This window comes from Periophthalmus magnuspinnatus, chromosome 19, assembly GCF_009829125.3.
Source record: "Periophthalmus magnuspinnatus isolate fPerMag1 chromosome 19, fPerMag1.2.pri, whole genome shotgun sequence".
NCBI classification, from domain to species: domain Eukaryota; kingdom Metazoa; phylum Chordata; class Actinopteri; order Gobiiformes; family Gobiidae; genus Periophthalmus; species Periophthalmus magnuspinnatus.
The window spans coordinates 14,061,512-14,083,458 of NC_047144.1; the positions used below are offsets into that span (position 1 = coordinate 14,061,512).

The 21,947-nt window shown below is 38.2% G+C and overlaps 1 protein-coding gene across 1 annotated transcript in view; it reads right to left on the minus strand.

Annotated features, from left to right (window-relative positions):
• Nucleotides 1-21,947, minus strand: part of sdk2b (sidekick cell adhesion molecule 2b) — a 599,022-nt gene that overhangs the window by 85,200 nt on the left and 491,875 nt on the right. Inside the window, exons 13-20 of the mRNA XM_055229370.1 lie at nt 20,004-20,180; nt 17,321-17,457; nt 15,628-15,775; nt 11,982-12,122; nt 8,754-8,935; nt 5,390-5,505; nt 2,339-2,534; nt 807-905 (exon numbers count right to left, since the gene is read on the minus strand). Coding sequence (XP_055085345.1) covers nt 807-905; nt 2,339-2,534; nt 5,390-5,505; nt 8,754-8,935; nt 11,982-12,122; nt 15,628-15,775; nt 17,321-17,457; nt 20,004-20,180 — 1,196 coding nt within the window. The remainder of the gene's footprint in view (nt 1-806; nt 906-2,338; nt 2,535-5,389; nt 5,506-8,753; nt 8,936-11,981; nt 12,123-15,627; nt 15,776-17,320; nt 17,458-20,003; nt 20,181-21,947) is intronic.

Genomic DNA, 21,947 nt, shown 5'->3' on the forward strand with positions numbered 1-21,947 from the left:
GCAGTGATGCGGTCGCTGTATTGGTCTGTTGTGGTAAAGAAGGAGCTGAGCCGGAAGGCGAAGCTCTCGATTTACCGGTCAATCTACGTTCCTACCCTCACCTATGGTCATGAGCTCTGGGTAATGACCGAAAGGACAAGGTCGCGGATACAAGCGGCTGAAATGGGTTTCCTCCGCCGGGCGCACCCTTAGGGATAGGGTGAGGAGCTCGGTCACACGGGAGGAGCTCGGAGTAGAGCCGCTGCTCCTACACGTTGAGAGGAACCAGCTGAGGTGGCTCGGGCATCTGCTCAGGATGCCTCCTGGACGCCTCCCTAGGGAGGTGTTCTGGGCATGTCCCACCGGGAGGAGGCCCCGGGGAAGACCCAGGACACGCTGGAGGGACTATGTCTCTCGGCTGGCCTGGGAACGCCTTGGGATCCCACCGGAGGAGCTGGAGGACGTGTCTGGGGTGACGGAAGTTTGGGAGTCCCTGCTTAGACTGCTGCCCCCGCGACCCGGCCCCGGATGAGCGGAAGAAAATGGATGGATGGATGGGCTAGCACGTTAGCTATATCCATTTATTTAACACAGTCTATGCTCCCTATATATAATACAGTCATTGTGAATAATACTGATGTGAGTTTTTCCCAAACCTTTGTTCTATTTCAAAACTAATTTTCAAGAAAGCTTGCAAGAAAGGTCACAGCAAGCAGAATTTCATAATAACTGTTTTCTCAGCAATCTCAGAACTACTGCATCTAAGCCTGTACAATCACATATCTCCACAAACTGTACTTCTGGAGAGTATATTATGAAGCATGTACCTGTAAGAACTCCATTCTTCTCACTGGGTTCACTCCAGCTCACTTTGAGGGACGTGTCCAAGATTTCCGTAAAGCTAAGATGTCCGACCGGGCCCGGAGCTGGACAAAGGCAAAGAAAGTTAGGATTAGGAATGGATACTTTGAAGAACACATTTGGAGTAACGAGGAAATCTCGTTACTGGGGGGAAAATCTGAAAAGTTGACCATAGAAACAGTCGATTAGTCTGTGTATTTTAAATTATGAGTCCGATTTTTAGTAGTACATTTTGGTTTCAAAGTCTGAATTCGTAAGTGGTGGAGAGTCTGCCACCTGTTCATCTCCATGGTTATTACTTTTTCACAGGTCAGATCTGTGGAGTGGATACCCTGCTCACAGTTAGAAGGCATGTTTTTAGTTGAACATTACAATTTCAGTGATGAAATATAATGAAGTAAACGTAAAAAAAAGCTATCTGTACTATACTTCAGTACATTTTAAGGTGGATACTTTTTACTTTTACTTCACTACATTTGAGAGCAGGTATCTCTACTTCCTACTCCACTACAGTTTTGTACTAGACTGAAAAGTTAAAGTTTTTTTTTTATTATTGTCTGTGAGCTGCTGCTAAGCCTGAGGGGTTTATTTTTAACATGTTCATAGTCTGAGCGAATACAAATATACAAATAAAAACAGCCAGAAAAAGTTGAACAAAATCTTTATCAAAATCACTACGCCTGAAGCTTTACTACATCTCAAAGTATGTGTGAAATACTTAACTTTTTACTCTTTAAATACATTTTTAAACTGGTGCTACTTTAATACTTTTACATAAATAGAATTTTACATGAGATACTTTGACTTGAGTATTTTTTAATTTTTTTTGCTCTGGTATTTGAACTTAAGTAATAAAATTGAGTACCTCTTCCACTACTTGGAAGGTCAGATCTGCGGAGCGGGCACCCTGCTCCATGCATTTTTAAGGTATTTTTAAACTATCAAAAACACCTGTAACGGCAGCTAAGTTTAATGCCACACTGCAGAACCTTCCAGGCAAAGCAATAATATCTCCTTGTAGACATGCAGGCAGCAGACCCTCCACCAGAAAAGTTACACAGTGCATCTTTAAAGCTAAATAATAAGGAGGCAACGTTTCAAGAAAAATAGGATTTGTGGACATAAAGTTAAGAGAGTGCATGTAGCCAGTTGTCAAGAGCCTAGCGCAAACTTAAAATAAACCCATTCACCACTTTAAAGACGTATTTATGAACAAATTAGCCAAAACGAGATAATTACAGACGCAAATTAGCTGATGACAAGTTGAAGTAAACGATTTTTTTAAGACCCATAATCTCCGAGGCAACTGTGAGAGCCCCAATTATAGCAAACCCTGGCTAGATGCTAGAAATCCACTTGTTCATTAGCGCTTGTTCTACAACTCAGCATGAATAAAACATCCAGCCTCCAGGATGTGAGACAGCGGTGACGTCCCCCCTTTTTTACCCACCGTGAGAGAGAAAAACTAAACTAAAATAAAAATAATAAAACATCTTACTGTCTTCGTGAGTTCTGAGTAGTTTGGGAGTGCTTCGGGGTCCATCTCCGGGTGTGGTGAAGCAGAGTACAGAGGTGTAGTACTCGGAGAACTTCTTGAGGCCTGTCACATACCCCACGTGTACGCTGTCCTGGAAGTTGGGTCGCGCAGTTACCATGGAAACGTCTTGTTCTCTCCCCGGCTCCCAGGCCAGTAGCTACGACAACAGCGGACAAAACAGGAAGACATGAAAGAACTGTGAGGAAGTTGAAAGGAAAAGGAAAGGGGTAATCAGTTTTTTTGTAATCTTTTACCTCAAAAATGAAGTTGTATGGTGTTGTGTCCATGAGCAATACACCTCACTTAGTCACAGTCTGCTCCAAACATTCAGTACTACTTCTTTTTATATTATTCCTAAGCTGCGGTGGTGGAATGTAACAAAGTACAAGTAGTAAAGTACTGTACCTAAGTATTCATGTTAGGTATCTGTACTTCTACTGCTTAAGTACATTTTAAAGTGGATATTTTTTCCTTTTACTTCACTATATTTGAGAGGAGGTATCTGTGCGTTCTACTCCACTACATTTTTTAACAGGCCTGAAAAGTAAAAGTATGCTTATTATTATTTGAGACCAGTTGAAAAGGCCTCGCTCCTGATTGGCTCTTTGGTTGCTATGATACTTGAGGTCGGAATTCCTAATACGGAACATGGCTCCAAATGCGCCCCTATAACTGTTAGCCTCGATGAGCTTCATTTGACTGAAGCTGAACACTCACTTAGTCCACTTATTTATACAATCACTGGTTTCACTACATTTTTCATCACAAAAATGTGATATTTACTGATGCTAAGCCTTTCCGAAAAACATCAATACTCTCCAAAGGATTTTTTTTTTTGGTTCCTTTTGTTTCTTTTGCCTTGAAGTTTTGCACACTGAAGCACTTTTTAGTCCATAACTGAAAACCAAGAAGATAGAACATGATTTATCTCGTGAAAAAGACAGCTGAACCAGAGTAAGCTAGTCTCGTTCTAACATTAACATCCACACTTTCTGAATACTACTTTCACACTTGCATAACTGAACCACACAGGGGTTTGTTGGCAACACTGAATACATCACTGTGTTTTTTTTATAATGCTTTATGTCTCTGAAACGGGCTCCCTGAAGACACTTTGGGCTGTGAGCGGTTGAACAGTTTCAGTACAGATTGCAGAAAAGGAAAGCTTGCCGGGGGAAGCCATCTTGCTTGTTATTCTAAGTATTTACAGCTGGGAGTTTAAGGCCGAGGATGACCAATTAGGTGCTTTGCTAATAAGTCCCACTGGTCTTTTATTCCCTGGTTTTATGAGAAGTTAGCGCAGGGAATATTGTCTGGACTGTGGAAAGTTTCTTCCACAACTATCTCCTGCATCATTTATCAGTCTGGAAGTGTATTAAAGTTATTGTAATGCAGTGGAAGCAGAAAGAGGGAGTGTGGGATATTTTGAAGCAATCACTTGAAAATGTCAGTTCACTGCATAGAAATAACGTTCCTTTTGCTAACAGCTATGCATAAGTTAAAATACTGTGGGATATTTTAGGTGAAGCAATAACATCGTCATGGAGACAAGCAGGTGATGGATTCCCGCCTCCATAGTGCAACCTAACCTTTAAGCCAAGAAATAGACTGAAATAAGAGCAGTTTTTTTTCATTATGGTTGTTTTTATTGCACTGAAAAACGTGTGTCTTGACCATAGGCTGTTTATATAAATGGACATAGCTAACCTGCTAGCAGCCGAGTTCACTTTCTATTGAAAAACTGTTGCCCCTCTCTCTGTAACTGCTGCTGTCTCGCTCATCATTTTGGTCTTAAAATGTTCAAATTAACCCACTCTACATGATCCTGACATTTTTATTTAGCTAAATTTCACCGCTATATCTGCTAGCCTCAATAAGCTTCATTTGACTGGAGCCGATTGCTATAGGTGACGTTACGCTCACTTAGTCCACTTCTTTACACAGTCTATGATCCTGACGGTAGTTGGGCTTGCATCTCCACAAACTCGGCTGTTATTTGGCCTGCAGGATGGCCTCCTCCTGCTTGTTTCCATGGAAATGTTGTTCCTTTGGCTGTAATCTTCCACAGTATGTCATTAAAGCGTATCTCCATGAAGAATGTTCCAAAGTATGATCTCAACTTTCTGTTTCAATCAGTGGTGGAAGAAGTAGTTTGTTACTTAAGTAAACGTACAGATACCAAAGCATAAAATACTCAAGTAAAAGTAAAAGTATCACATGAAAAACAATGTACTTAAAGAGTAAAAAGTAAAAGTATTTTGCTCACAGTTTAAGATCTAATAAATGTAGTGATTCTGGTAAAGATTTGTACTGAGTTTTGTTCAACAGAAACAACTGAATTCATTTTTTTCCCTAGCTGTTTTTATTTGTATATTTGGTTTGCTCAAACTACGAAAAAAAAAAGAAAAAAATAAGCCCCTCAGGCTTATCAGGTCTCAGACAATAATAAAAAATCCTTTTACTTTCAGACCCGTTCAAAAGTGTAGTAGGGTAGAAAGTACAGATACTGCTCTCAAATGTAGTGAAGTAAAAGTAAAATGTATCCACTTTAAAATCCACATAGCAAATTTTTTTTACTCAAATACATTACTATTTTTTACTACTTTTCTCCATTTCGTTCCACCGCTGATTTCAATAGAACAATGCCGGTGGCGTGGCACCTCCAGAAGTTACACAGTGTTGCTTTAAACAGCACGTACACCCCAGTAACTCCCTCTGGCTCTTTTTTATTTAACACAAACACTGAAAATGGACCATATTTGATACAAGTGACCACATAATGAAGACATCCATCACCTTACACACAGCACACAGTCGCACACCATAACAAACCCCGTGAAAAATGCTTGTGAGATAAAGAGGAGCGCCTCAAACTGACGAATGGTTGGACATGGCACATTGTTCAGGTGAATATCTCCTGCCCCACGGCGCCATGGATACAGCGCGGTGTTTGATACTACAACCTCAGCGCTGACAGGTGCACCGATGGTCGCCACGGTGACAGATGCTCACCTTGTAGCCCTGGTTGATGCCATTGATGAACTGAGGGTTTGGGGCTGTCCATGTAAAACGAATGGTGGTGGAGTTGACCGGTTCGGCTTGGACGTTGCCGGGGGCGATGGTTGGCACTGAGGTGGGAAAGAAAAGGAAAACATATAGGATACGCTTAGAAAGTGTTGGAGAAAAAGTACACTTTTAGAGAAAGGTTAGAAAGGGGTCAGAGGTCATGTTTATTATTTCAGTGTAGGTCCAAAAAAACAATATTATTACGTCAAATGTATGAAAATGAATTATGAGTATAGTGCAGCGAGCGTACCAAACATCATCTACTCAAGATTTAACAAAAATAAATAAATAAAATTCCCGTTAACTATCCATGAGTTTCAGAATGATGAAAATTAGGACTGTTGCCATAGTGATTAACAATTTAAAACAAAATATTACATCTTTTGAATGGGAAAAAGTCCTCAAACTGTTGCACATAACTTGAAACTGAAACCCGTGAATAGGTCTCCATGTGTTTAGTTGAAATACAAACTGAAATAAAATATAAAACTCCGTAATTTTTGCAGACTCCCTGCTCTCTCTATAAAAGACTGGGGCTATTGTTTCTGTAATTCTGAACTACGGTTGGCAGTTTGATCCGCACTTCCACCAAGATATATTGCTGTTGTGCCCCAGGACAAGACATTTAATTTGTGCAGTGTATAATTCCCACTTTACTTTATCATTTTTCTTTTGCCAAACAAACAAGAGACACTAACTTCACCCAAATGAATATAGCCTATGTAGGCGGTAGTTGCACAAACTGTCATTGTGTCATTTGGCAAGACACTTAACCCACATTGCCTTGGATGAAATGGTGTGGGCGTGAGCGTTAGTGGTGGTCAGTGCAGATTGGCAGCCTCGCTTCTGTCAGTTTGCCCCAGGTCTGCTCCACGACAAGTGTGGAGTGAATGAATAATGCAGAAAATTGTATTGTTTGAGCATCTGGAAAAACAAGACTAAATAATAATAATAATAATAATAATAATAATAATAATAATAATAATAATAATAATAATTACTATTATTTATTTTAGTACACTTTTTATATTATTTTATTTTATTTATTTGTTTACTTTTTATATAAACAATTTGTGCGGTCCAACAGAGCAATAATCCCTGAACCAATCATGGGTCCAGAATGATGAGAAATTAGGACCGTTGCCGTAGCAATTAACAACACAGAACAGGAAGCTGAAACACATAACAGGTCAGTCCAGGTCAGCGCTTGCTTTATTCCTGCTGCTTTGTCCTCTACATTTCTATAGATCTTAAGCCCTTTTTCTAAGCCCTTTTCCCACAATAGTATAAGATAGAGGAGCGAGCCGAGGTGAGCGTGTGTGTTCGTATCTATTTCGATGACAGTATTGATTGGCGTTGTACAGGTCAAGCCAGAGACACTGATCTGATGCTTTGACTCACAGTGAGAGAATTGAGAGCCCTGTGTATGTGCGGCGGGTATAGATCGCACGAGGATGTTATAACATAAACCAGCTTTCAGACAAAACGCGGATTTATTTGTGCACAACGCCAATTATTGTGCAGTCTGAACGCACGTGTGTCAATAAAGCTTTTAAGGCGAGCTTTTAGGAGCGGGGAGAATGACGAGTCGATACTAAACGCATCAGATAAACACAGCAGACGAGAATATTGTTTTTCCGGTAATGTGAATTATATCGAGAGCTGTAATATGTTTGTAATGTTTATTCATTTATCACCACTAATGTTACAGAATAAGTAATGGACGTCTGTTGGGTCAGAAAACCACATGCCGATATTCAATGGACACTTTGAAATGAACGAAATTAGGTGTGTCACAAGACTACGTTATCCAAGAAATTGTGAATATATATTTCAATATCTGAGCTTTTTTCAGTTCAATTTAACACAGTTAAAAAAAAAAAAAAAAAAAAAAAAAAAAAACAATATGAAAGTGACTAGGTACAGTAAAAGTAAAAACAGCAAAAGTTTGAGTGCTCAATATTTTTTCTAGTAGCAATTTGGGTGACAGTAGAATTTATTTAAGGACAAAATGTGTATAAAAAATTCAGAAATATATTTGAAAAAAATTATATCGCCAAAAGTACTGCTTAAACCCACAGTATGAACTTTTCCGCCAAAATTAGGACTAATTGCACTGAAAAACAAATACAAAACATGCATTCTTACTCTGAGTCGGCTTGCATCTATAAACCTGACTCTTAAAAGCTTGTTTGTTATCTTCATTGTTGCTATTGTTATTCCTTTGGCTATAATATCCCATAATATGCCATAAAACCCATCTATCTCTATTAAGCATGTTCCGAAGTATGGTTTTACCTTTCTATTTCCACAGAATCATGCAGTTGGAGTTCCACCTCCAGGAAGTTACATACAGTAACTTTAAGTATTAGCCAGTTAGCTGTAGACAGTACTGTAGTGAACATAGGGTCCTTATGAACTACAGATAGACACTTTGTAGCGTATCTGGTATCAGACTTAAATCTCCAGCAGAGGCCGAGTTTAGTTAGTTTGGCCAACCAGCTATAAAGAGTATATGCATAAAGCTTTATTTAAACACTTTAGTCCAGAGAGGGCGCTGTGAAACTGTGATCCAGTTTGTCCAGTTATCCAGTTTAGTAAAACAAGGTCGTGGATGTGTTTGTACTAAATTCAAAAAAACCATTTCGATAAAATGACCAAAATCGGCCCTGCATATCAACCCAAAAATATCAATAGCGCTTAACGGCCAACAGTTTTTCCAGATCCTAAACAACTGGTATCGTCATTGGCCATCGAAAAACCCATATCGGTCGATCTCTGTTATAACCTTAAAAATAAAACATATAAAGATGTAACAAATGAGAAAACACATCCTTTATTTTGACTTTAAAAGATTCATTATATACACTATATATTAGCTAAGATGAATACAGGTAAGTGATATGCCAATGGCTGAAATTTGAACTTTTTAGCGTGTCAGCTATCAGGCTTAAATGTCCAGAACAGGCCGATATTTTGTTTTGGTTGATGTGCTGCCTAGTAAATACACATATTGACACTTTAATACAAAGAGCTAGCTGCACAGAACACAACCACACAGCTCTGTTATATGTCTGTGGTTAAAATATGTACTTGGGGTGAGTTTGCACTAAATTTAAATGACAAAATTTGAGGAAAATAATAATTGGTATCCGCATTGGCTATGAAAAAAACCCATATCGTTCGATCTCTAATACAGGTATGGTAACTAAAAGCCTGACACTTATGCACATGCTTAGATTCAACTCAATACAATATGAAAAATGCCATCCCTACAGGAGCATATAGAGACATTTTGATAAGTACTCACCTCCTTGTAGTGTCCACTCAGTCACCTTATGGCTAAACGTGCCCAGACCCGCTCCATTGTAAGCAGCTACTTCAATCTCATAGTTTGTCCAAATGATGAGATCCTCCAGTAACAGGTTTGTAACATCTGGACTGGTGATATTTTTGATTTGGTAGTCCACAGGCAGCCCTGTTAAACGATATCTGCAATACACAAAACATATGACACATTACACACATTTATATATGTGTACTGGAGGCTGCAGTACACCTCTGGGTCTTTAGGGGGAGACAATGCACCAGAGTCAATTGAAACACATTACAGTCTATTGCATGTGGTCCACCTGCTGTGTTTTCAAAGAGAATAATTAAAAGCAAGCCTGAAAATCACACTAATTACATGTTTACTGCGATCACTTTGACAAATTTGCTGACTTAAAATTTGAGTTTTTGAAGTGAAAGTATTGCAATATTTTCAGGGGTGCTGTTCACCAACTCCACCAGGAGGTCTGAGATTAATAAAACATGTGGAGTAAGCTGGGCAGTGGTGGAAGAAACGCTCAATTCTGTTACTGAAGTAAAAGTAAACATACCAGGGCAAAAAAAAAATACTCAAGTAAAAGTAAACACATGATATGCTAAAATCTACATAAGTAAAAGTATTAAAGTACCCATTTTACCCATACATAAAGAGCAAAAAGTAAAAGTATTTCACACAGATTTTTTAGGTCTTATAATTGATACAGATTTGTGCTGAATTTTGTTCAACAGAAACAACTGAAGTTTTTTCCAGCTGTTCTTATTTGTATATTTGGTTTGCTAAAATTACGAACATGTTAAAAACAAACCCCTCAATACTTTTACTTTTCAGTCCTGTTCAAAAATGTAGTGCAGCAGAAAGAAAGATACCTGCTATCAAATGTCGTGCAAAAGTAAAAAGTATCCTAGTAACTTTTAAGTAAAGTACAGATACCATTCCACCACTGAAACTGGGGTTCCCTTGGCTAATGTTAGTGAATGGTTTACATCATTGATGGATGGTAACAAAGTAAAGTACTTAAGTAACATTTTTAGGTATCTGTACTTTACTTAAGTACATTTCACAGTCGATACTTTTTACTTTTACTTCACTATATTTGAGAGCAGATATCTGTACTTTCTACTCCACAACATTTTTGAATGGGACTCAAAAGTAAAAAGTACTTTTCATACGATTTGAGGGGTTATTTTTACATGTTCGTGGAAACATTGTGACTAAAGTTTTCAAGTTCAACCTTCGGCTTTGAGCAAACAAAAATAAATGCACAAAGTTCATAAGACCAACTATGTGTGACCAAAATATGTCCAATTTTTAATCAATATCGCTACATTTAACACTAACAACTTTTACTCTTAAAGTACATTTTTACACGGGTACACAGATTTTTTTCATGTGATACTTTTACGTTTACTTGAGTAACTTTTTACCTCTGTATCTGTACTTTTACTTAAATAACAAAATTGAGTACTTCCTTCACCGCTGGTCTATGTATAGTCAAAGCAGAAAGAGTTATACGGCATGAACTTCAATATAAGTATTTAAATAGTACTGTAAACTATTACTGTAAAATACACATCCATATAGATATAACATTATGACCAGCTGGAGCCAATTTAATACGTTTGTAGATTCCGTAATTTTTCAATCAGAACCAGTATTAAAGTGTATGTATTGTTTTTTTTTTTGTTTTTTGTTTTTTTTGGTAGCAATACTTAAAACTTCTATAATACGCAAAATTGACTCTGAATTTTAAGCCATGTTATATTGTTGTTTCCTCCTCAAAAACAGACCTGGAGTTGTGTTTTGTTTCATTCGCACATGTTTGAATAACCCTTTATTATTAGTCCGTGTCCATCTCCAAAGCTCAAATTGCTCTGTTCCTCCTTGATGAAAGGTTCTGGTGACGGTGTACAGAGCTTAAAAACACAGTGGAGCACTTCCTGTATTACCACATGACATCACAAGGTGGATCAAGCTGCTTACAGTTTGAGAGAAGAACTCAAACGAAATCATTTTTTTGTTTTTCTTCCCGACTAAGCCAAATGACAAAAGAACATAAACTAACCAAACAAAAGTACATTACTTACACCGGAACAGCCTTGACTCCCATCGCTGCCAGTACAAAAACATCCCTCTGAACACTTTTGATGAATGAGACTGACCACTCCTGCCTATGAACGCCAAATGAGAATTGCTCTTTTGGACATTATCTGACCCGTCAAATGTAAACTTTTTCATAGTTTCAAACAATTACATTTCAAGGACAAAATGTTCCCTGCACACGTACACACTGCATAAACCGCGCTCGCTATCACCTGCCAAGAAGAGCTAACTGTAAACGTAATGCTTTTAACTTGTTCCTTACAGTGTCCTTGGGTGTTTTGAAAGGTGCTTGTAAATAAAAGTGTTGTAACTGTCACATGTGATTGTACTGGCATTTTTAAACCAGTTTTATCACGTCTGAAACTTGGATCGGTTGTGTTGGTAGCAGTATTTAAGATCCTATATTACGTTAAATGACTCTTGTGAGATTTAAGTCATGCTATAATGTTGACTCTAGTTTATAAAATAGTGAAGAACTTTTTGTATTACCACAAGCTGGATCAGGGTTTTTGGAATCAGTTTTTCGTATATTTGGTTTCTTTTTTTATGAGTAGAACCCTTATATTTTGTGGTACCGGTAACATTTAACAGCATTCTGTTCTAGCCATCACAGAAAATTCTCATACATTGCAGTGGTCATAATGTTATGGCTGAAAAGTGTATATTAAAGGGTGGTGGAAGAAGTACTTGATTTTACTTTTTGATGTTACTAAAGTAAAAGTAGGGATAACAAGGCAAAAAAACAAACAAAAAAACTAACATACTTAAGTAAAAGTATCACATGAACAAATCTACTAAAATAAAAGTATTAAAGTACCCGTTTTAAAAAGTACTGAAAGATTAAAAGTCTTATAAAGCTTCAATATTGTGATTCTGACAAAGATTTGTGCTGAATTTTGAATGGATCGTTTTTATGGATGTTTTTATTTGTATATTTTTGTTTGCTCAAATTATGAATGTAGTGGAGCAGAAAGTACAGATACCTGCTCTCAAATGTAGTGAAGTAGTAAAGATACCTAAAATTTATAGTACAGTACTTTATTACTTTTACTTTATTACATTCTGCACTGATATTAAAGTATATGGCAGTGTTGGTGGTCCTCTTACCTGACGTTGTAGCCTCGTAGGACGCCATTTTGGTGACTCTCAGGAGGAGGCTGCCATTGGATCATGATGGACTGGTTTGTGCGTCCGCTCGCGATGACGTTTTGGGGAGGAGCGCTCGGCGGTTCCTCTGGCAACGAGACTCTGTAGGAAAAATAGTATTCAAATTGTCAGTGATGTTCATATAGTGGAGTAATATATGTTAGAAGTCTAATTGTTTTGAGAAAAAATATATAAAAACAAAGAAAAGAATAGGGCTAGCCAGGATGCTAATAGGTGTGAAATCACTTATTAGGGGCTTGAATGACTATGCTAAGTAGGACAAAGGCACAGTGCACACGTAGGGTAGCACAATAGACCTAGACCTAGACACATCAGACCTGGACGACTCTGGGATTACACAGATATAACAAAACAAAAACAAAAAACAGTGAGTTATGAGTGCAAAGTTATGGATTCCCCAAGCCAACGTCCACCACATTATTTCGTAAAATCTAGTGTAATTATTCAAGTTTGTGAGCCTGGGAGCTGAATGTGGCAGTAGCAGAGCACCACATGGAGGGGGCAGCCTTGGGTGCCAGGTCCCCAGCCTCGGACAGACGGAGCCCCCACTGAGCCCCTCTGGCCTGGGACACAGAGCAGCGGGACGGGAGGAGGGATGTCACACCCGACTCATTTCACTGTTATTCACATTTTTGAGATTATTAAAGACGAGCTATGCAACTTTTCTGGTCAGTATGTAATGTTTTTGGTGGAGGTTCTGTGACCTTTTATGGTATAGCATTAAATGTGCTTGTTTCCATGGAGATATTAATGCTTTGCCTGGAATGTTCTACACTTGTTTATGAAGGTGTATTACTTTGGCAAGGTTCCACACTATAGCATTAACCTTGCTTGCTTCCATGGACATATTATTGCTTTGCCCGGAATGTTCCACACTATGCCATTAAATTTGTTTGCTTCCATGAAATGCTTTATCTGGAGTGTTAAATGCTTCTATCTCCAAGACAACCACGTGACATCCGTAAGTTACAGGTCAGATCTGTGACGCAAGATAGAAAGTTCAATGCCATAGAATCCTTTAGAAGACTTTAATGCCCTACTGTGAAACATAGGCAAAGCAATAACATCTCCATGGAGACAGCCAGGCAGAGCCACCACTGTAAATGTTACGCAGTCAACCTTTAAAGCTATTACACTGTTTTTTGATCTATATTACAATGGTGTTTTCTCCTCAAAAACAGACCTGGAGTTGTGTTTTGTTTCATTCACACATAAAACACAAACCTGCATATTTAGCCTGAGTTCTCCCAAACAGAAAACACTCTGTTCCACCTTGTGATGTCATCATGTGGTAATACAGGAAGTGCTCCACTGTGTTTTTCTTCATTAGAATCATTTGGGTAATTTCCGCCCTGGATTTGCTAATGTCTACTGAGCCAAAGGTAAAATGTAGTTGTTAACTTGAAAACTCCCACTTCATGACATCACAAGGTGGAACAGAGCATTTTGAGCTATGGAGATATAGACAGACTAATAATAAAGAAGTACTCAGACATGTGTGATTGAAACAAAACACAACTCCAGGTCTGTTTTAAAAGTAAATTTTGCAAAATATAGGACCTTTAAGGAGAAAGTCATTTTGCAGTATAAATAGCAGTGAAAAGTTGTGACGTTAGCGCTACATGAAGTCTCCATGATCTGCTCTCCTCCTCCATCACTCACTCTTGACTCAAAGGATCAGTCAAAATGGTTGTCAAGGTAACGGATTGTGTCACCGCGGTAATTCTGATGCAGAGGTTTAAATGTTCCTGGCAGGTAGAGCTCTATTTTATTTTGACATTTTCAGCTTTTCAAATTATCAAAGTGAAGACTGTGATATGCTTCAAGGAGTATTACTCAGAAAGATCATCTCTTCAGTTTTCAGCAGTAGAAACTTGATATTTTGCTTTGGCAGAATCTTAAAGGGCCCATATTTAGGTATTTTCTGATCTGTTCTAATGTTGTTTCCTCATCACAAACAGACCTGGAGTTGTGTTTTGTTTCATTCGCATGTTTAACACACAAAATCTGCATATTTATTTTTTTCTCTCAAACTGAAAACACTCTGTTCCACCTTGTGATGTCATGGGGTAATACAGGAAGTGCTCCACTGTGTTTTTAAACTCCATTCACCTTCACTAGAATCATTTGGATGATTTCACCTGTGGAATTCCCAATCTCTACTGAACTAACGGTAAAAGGTAGCTTGAAAATTAGCACTTTATGACATCACAAGGTGGAACAGAGCATTTTGATTTTTGGAGATGTAGACAGACCAATAATAAAGTGTTACTCAAACATGAGTGAACATGTGTTTTTGATGAGAAAACAACATTATAACACAGTGTAAAGCTCACAAGAGTCAGTTTTGCGTAATACAGGATCTTTAAGAAAAAAATATATTATCAAGAATATGAATTTTAAAAATGTTAAGTAACTTTATTTAAACAAGGCTAAATGCTTAAGAAATGTGTAATATATAATTTGCGAACAAGCCAGAGAAGCATATCACATATTTCTTCATACAAATATTTTAAAGTAGAAATTGCATTTGGAAAATATCAATATATAGTCTAGGTAAAAAAGTAGCAAAACGGGCTTTATTTTTCTTACAATTATAAAAGTATTGCGTATTACATCTATATATTCCAAATAAGTGTACTAATACTATACTAAAGTCTTTTTTCCCACATTTTTAAAACAGGGAAATTTTAATACAGTACATATCTCTCAAAAGCAAAAGGCATTTCTTCTGGAACATTCAAAACTAATGTAGAACTTCCTTTAGAGTTTGACACAAATGGACCATGCCTTTCTCTGATTGGATCATCTATCTGTCAATCACGGCCATTGGAAGATGGGGTAACAGGATATGATTTCAGACCATAGACTATATATATATACAACATGGACATAGTAACCTGTTAGCCACCCTGTTCCAAATAGGAAGTGAAGTTCCAGCTCCATCCACTCTGGCTTTAGTTCACTTTCTATTGAAAAACAGTCGCAACTCTCTCCACAACTGCTACTGTCAGACTCGTCGTTTTGGTGTTAAAATGTTCACATTAACTAGCCAGTTAATGATCCTGGTATTTTTATTTTGCTGTTGTGTCCATAAATCAAGATATGCACATTAAAAACAGATAAATCCATCTAGCGTTAGCAACAGGTTCGACTAACAGCATTGCTAAGCGCCCGCTCCCTGTTGAACCAGCGCTGCAGGCGAGAAGGGGCGTTACCTTAAAACAGCCTCGCACTGGATTGGCTCTTTGGTTGCTATGATACTCGTGATCAGAATTCCAAATCTGGAAGTCAGCTCCAAATTCGCTGGTATAACTGCTAGCGTCGATGAGCTTCATTTGACTGGAGCCGATCGCTAAGGGTGACGTCACACTCCTCTTCTTTCTACAGTCTATGTTCCAGGCCTTGTGTCTTTGTAAAGTTTTGGGTCTTGAGTGTGACCTTCAGACTAATTAAGCGCCCCTGGTACACTATACTGACACAACATACATACCTAATACATTCACTCATAAAAGATGCAGTACTTTTCTTCCCTATAAACGTGAGGAGGTGCTTTAGTATCCCTACATGTGTGTTGGGGGCTCACCTCTCCGTCTCTTTGCTGAACTGTCCCTTTCCCACGTCGTTAACGGCACAGAGGCGGAACTGATAGGAGCGAGCAGGGATGAGCCCGTTCACCGTCACCGCCGTGGACTCCGGCTCGATGTTAGCCAGCAGGATGGCCCACGGAGCGTCTAGGGAGCAGATAATTAACACGCAGCGGGTTAATTAGAGCCACACGATAAAAATGTCACAAAACTGTCAAAGCAACTCGTATCATATGGATGCTGACATATGATACGAGTTGCTATACGACTTTATAATAGTGAAACTTCGGACTTGAATCTGATGTCTTTCTTATTCCGTAAAGCACTTTGAATTACTTTTTGTACGAATAGTGTTATACAAATAAACTTGCCTAATAAAAAGTTCAATACAAAAGTAGGTTGGTCATCGCTATCTGTCAGAGGAGAACAACACCGTATAAAATGTGTTTATAAGAGACTACTTCACAGACTGCTTGAATATCTCACTTGTTTGTTGAACTCTGATACGGGAACTTTTAATACAAGATCTCATGATTATCTAAGGACTGGCTGCACCAGACCTGAGCTGGGAAAAGGGCTTTTGGCTGTTTTACTTCACAAAAATGGAATATATTTCAAGGACAAGCCAAATTGGGTACTTTGGTGCCACAAATGCAGTTTAATAATCCGGTGATAAACATTTATAATCACACCTGCTCCTGTTTTTAAGGTTCTAAATAGACCTACGTAGTTTTTTGTTTTGTTTTGTATTTTTCTGTCATTTGAACAGGGCGCTCATGAAAAGGAGAGTCTGAGTGGTCTCATTGGGCTATAAATAAAGTTGCATAGGTTGAATAAACAACACAAGATTATTTCTATCTTCACTTGCTGCCTTTTGCCCACTCTGCTCTGACATCAAAAGACTCCAAATAAAAAAAAAAACAACAACATGTAACTCGTAGGATAGCGGCACCTTCCACCTGACTGTCTCCATGGAGATATCCCATATTAAATCACTATCTTGCATTTATCCAATCAGGTGTTTTAATTGCTTTACAAAACACATTAAAGGGCTCATATTATGCTATTTTCTGATCTATGTTATAATGTTGTTTCCTCATCAAAAAAAATACCTGGAGTTGTGTTTTGTTTCATTCACACATGTTTGAGTAACCCTGTGTTATTATTCTGTCCACATCTCCAAAGCTCAAAACGCTCTGTTCCACCTTGTGATGTCACGAAGTGGTAGTTTTCAAGTTAACAGCTCCATTTTACCTTCAGTTCAGTAGAGATTGGCAATTCCAGGACTGAAATCATCCAAATGACTCTAGTAAATGTGTATGGAGTTTAAAAACACAATGGAGCGCTTCCTGTATTACAACATGACATCACAAGGTGGAAGAGAGTGTTTTTGGTTTGAGATCAGAACTCAAAGCTAAATATGCAGGATTTGTGTGTTTGTGATGAGAACACAACATTATAACATAGATCAGAAAATAACATAATATGAGCCGTTTACCTATTTCAAACCTATTTCAATTTCCAAATCCTTTGCTTCTCACACTTCCGTCCATGTTAACACTCCTCAAACTGGGCTAGAAGCAAAAACCTACAACTTTACCATTGAAGTCCAGCCATTATAAATTATGCATCGTAGCCCGAGTGGAGTTTGTGGGACCAGAGCGGCCAGTGACACCGTGTAAATCGCCTTACTGTTCTCCGACACCTCCAGGATGTAGCGGATGAGGGGACTGTTCCCATCAAAAGGCTTGTTCCAGTTCAGGTCGATGGCTCTCTTTTCCGAGGCGCTCAGCACGGCCGTGGGATTCTCCGGAGCATGGGGCAGCTGCCTGCAGGGGATACACAAGGACTCTGAGAATAACAGAAGTGCGATGTCTATCACGGTGCCAAGGGCGTACAGGACAACACAGGACTTTTGTGTGGTGAATATTTTATGAAAGAGATACAGGTTGGATGGACAAGGAGAGTGAAAACGGGGTTAAAAGAGATTATTAGAAACATTCCCGAATTTATGTTGGGCTACTTGGTTATGGGAAACAATGTCATTACTCTAACCCTAAGTATTTGGCTAATAATTGTATTTAGTTACAAACAATTACTTCAATGCTCTCAGAGTTTAACTGAAGAGAAAACATAGACCTATAAAGTTTGTAATATTTTGTAAGACTTTAGTTTATAAACCGCATGGGGCTTAACAGGGGCCCGACGCTTAGTTCAGTTTTCCTATGCTTTCAAAAAAAAAAAAAGAAAAAAAAAAAAGAAAGAAAAGATTTTGACTTTGATTTTGTTATAATAATAAAAAAAAAAAAAAAAAAAGGCATCTTGATTTTGTCATGATGCAAATAAGAAAATGCATTGTAAAAAAAAAAAAAAAAAATCAATGATCTTGATTTTGTTATAATATGCTTAAAAAAGTGATTGCAAAAATAAATGGAACTTTGATTTTATTATAATACAAATAAAAACTGAGCGTGAAAAAAGAGAAATAAAATAATCTGGATTTTGTCTAAAAAAATATACTTAAGTCCAATTTACTACTTTTACTTCATCACCTTCCACTAGTGATTATTTACAAGTGCTAATAATTTTAAACGTGCTATATTAGTAAAACTGAATTAAACTGAACTGACTACAACAACACTATATACAAAAAATTATACAAGTTACACATTCAAATTCCCAGCGAGTGACCTTGAAAACAAAACACGTATATAAAAATCATTAACATACTTCCGCGCGACTCCAGATGCGCAGTTTGATAGATACAGATAGCAGCTAGCATCTCTGTCAAAAACCACGCCGCCAACACGCACGACAACGACATCACTCAGCTCAAGACGACAGCGAGTTAGGCGTCTCATTCATATTCAATTTAGCTTGAGATGTAGCGAAGCATCGTGCCAAAAAACAGACAAACTTCTACGGGAAAAAAGAGCATTGGAAATCATAAGAAAGCCCGTGTGAGTGTACGGGGACTGCCAGGAGTGTACAGGGAATAGAGACACATGGAAAAAAACATATATATATATAGTCCCTTGTGGGTTGCAGGGTGAAAATGAGGATAGCAAAAAGTGCGGAGATGCGGGCGTTTAGGTGGGAATGAGTCAGAGGTGTCGCGTTTGTTGTGGATACTGAAGGGACATGTTGAGCCTTGTATTTCTGGACTGGAGAATGTAGTAGAGATTGGAAAAAGCAGAGATGAGAATAAGACTGATGGGGAGTCTGGACTACAGCACACTAGGGGGTCATCTGAAATAAACTAGCAAAGGTCTAAGTGTCATCCCCGAAGCGGATTCCCCGATCGCCACGGTGTTGGGTTTTTATATCGTTTTATTGTAGTTATAATCTGTGACGTTAAAGTTTTTTTTTGGGACGTTTTAAATCACGATATTGATCTAAAACGAGAGAACGAAGTGAGTAAAAAGAGTTTGTTCACTGATCCGAAGGTTACGGGTTCGAATCCCACTCTCGACGTAAACATCATTGGTTGAGCGGTCAGAGGTTGGCGGTTCGATTCCAGCTCCCACAGATGAATGGTGTTGTTGTGTCCTTGGGTAACACACGTAACCCTCCTCGATTGATTTTTTGTATATAGACACTGTGCACAGGAGTTGGTTTCTGCAGCTGAATTAACATCACTTCAACCACCATAAACCAAGAGAGGAGCTAAATAATATTAATGTTGTTTTTAATAATAATTTAAAGTAATAATTAGTGTTTAGCTGGTTAGCCCACTGACCCTTGAGCAAGACACTTCACCCACTTTGCCTACGTAGAGCAGCTGTAGCAGTAGCGTGAAACCAGTACGGCGTGAATATGACTCCAGTGTAGTATTTTGAGAGGCTTGTCAAGTGGAATATGTCGTTCTTGAACCTCTACCAAGACTGTCACGGACACTGTTTAGCACTTTCGAGACAGACTGTCAAAATATTGTTGGGAGATTCAAAAAAAAAAAAAAAAAGTTAAAAATACTGAGATATTAATTTGGTCAACATTGCCCGCGATAGGAATAAGTGATCATTTTAAAGTCTACGTGTAATCACAAAGCTGTTTAAGCATCAAGAAACAGGAATTGTATTGTTAGCATGCTAGCTGTTGTTGTGCTTATAAACTCATCCTGGTGAATAATTAGGATGCTTAGGATGCCCACAACAGCAACAAAGAATTTAGAAAGTGACAATTTTAAATGGTAAATGGGCACATTTTTATCTAGAGAATCAGACAGTGCACTGTTAGCATGCTAGTTGTTGTTACCTTCTCTGCTCAGGTCTGAAAGTTTTAAAACGCACTCATTGCTGTGAATAATTAGGATGTTAGGGATACATTAAACACATTTTTAAGATAGTAAATTTTAACTCCACAATAAACACCGTACCTGACTCTTAGGTGGGCGCTGCGAGAGTCGTTCCCTCCCACAGACGTGACTCTACAGGTGTAGGTCCCGATGTCTCCGGACCAGGTTTGGGAAATGTGCAGCGTCCCGTCCGTGTCCAGCTTCATCCTCGGAATAGACTGGACGTTTATGACCACGCCCTCCTTCTCCCAAACGTGTCTGTGAATAATACAAAAATCAAAACGTTAGGAACAAAGTAGTGAGTTTTGGAGAGGACTTTCCAGTATAACGGCTGCAAGATTAATCAAATTTTGAATAAAAATTAATACATACATTTTTTAAGTACCATAATTTCATCCACAAACAACTAAATATTCTAATTCTGCATATAAACTGCTAACCCTGTATAGCAAAAGAAAAATGCGATTCTGTTAACTGGATAAAACTTTTAGCAAACTACACTGAAGCTAACACACCTATTGGTTTATGACTAACAGAAACTATAAACAAACAGGTGTGTTAGCGTCATTGCAGTTAGCTCCTCCACTCAGATATGTGTCAGTGAGGCAGTGTCCAGCAGTAATCTGACCAGAACTGAAGAAGCGACTTGAATGAGCAGCATTTCGTCTTCACTCCTAAACTTTTTCGTCCAGTTGAGAGAAATGATTTTACCTGGACACCTGAGGGATTACACCGACCACTAACCCTGTAGATCTGAACATGTTTAAAAATGTGATTCTTGCATCAGTTCATATTTCAGTATTTTTGTCAATTCTTTTGAAGATGTGAACTTTGTAAAAGGTGCACTATGTAACTCCTCTGTTGTGGCGTTCGCTGCCATGGAGATGCTGCTGTTTAGCCTGGAATGTTTCACAGTACGGCATTAAAATTCTTGCATTTATTCAGTTACAGGGGCTTTTTATTGCTTAAAAATTGTAAACATAAATTGCAAACCTAATCACAATTACAATGCTTGTCAGAAAAATGACAATTACATATTTTTCCCAAATAGTTCAGCCCTAGTTTCATGAGATGTATTGATGTAGACTTTTTTTCCAAGGTTCTTTTCCGTAGCGGTGAAGTGTACTACAGTTGGAGAGGAAGAGCAGTTAGCATATGCATATTTGTTCCAGGCACTGACTTAAAAGTGTCAAATCTAAAATCCACGTCTTTAAATATTGGGTCAACGCTTTGTGAGAGGAAATAGATCAGATTCTAAACAGGTCATGTCTGCATTTCAATAGGAAACGTTATGTAAATTGTCCTTTTTCCATCCACAGTTATACTAAGAAGTAATGGTGAGAAATAGTAGTGATGGGTCGACTGATAACAAAATATTGATATAGATAGAGTCTTGCAAGTGTCAAGAAATGCTACTTTTCCCCTATTTTAAATCAAACCTATTCTGCAAAATTGACTTTCAGAGCTTTTAAACCAAATGTTTCCTCTTCTGATTTACCCTATCGAAGTTGTTTTTGGAGTGATTCCTGCGTGTTTGAGCAATCTCTAATTGCTTATTTTCAAGACGCCATCTTGCCGATCAACACCTGTTTTCACTGGCATACATCCACTGCTCTGTACTTACTTCGCTCTCCAGTTTTATTTTCTTAATTGATGATATGCGTAGGATTTGGCATTTTGGTACAAATGAAAAAAAAAAAACAAAACAAAACAAAACTGGCTGGTGTGATCTGCAGCTGTCCATAGGCTCTTTGTTGTGATGATGTTTACGGTGACATCAGCTCCCATTGGGCACCGCAGTTTTCAAACGCAGAAGAAAGAAAGCGGACTTGTTTCTTTTACTAAATTATTTTAGATGAATATTGCGATTTAAAATGTGCAAATCATAAGAAAATGATCCACGGGTGTCATGGATTATAACTATCGAGCAGACACAAGCACAGTAAGTCTTCTTTAAACATTTACTAGCAGATTATGTCTACTACAAACACAACTAATTCAAGTGGAGCCAAAATGCATATTAAC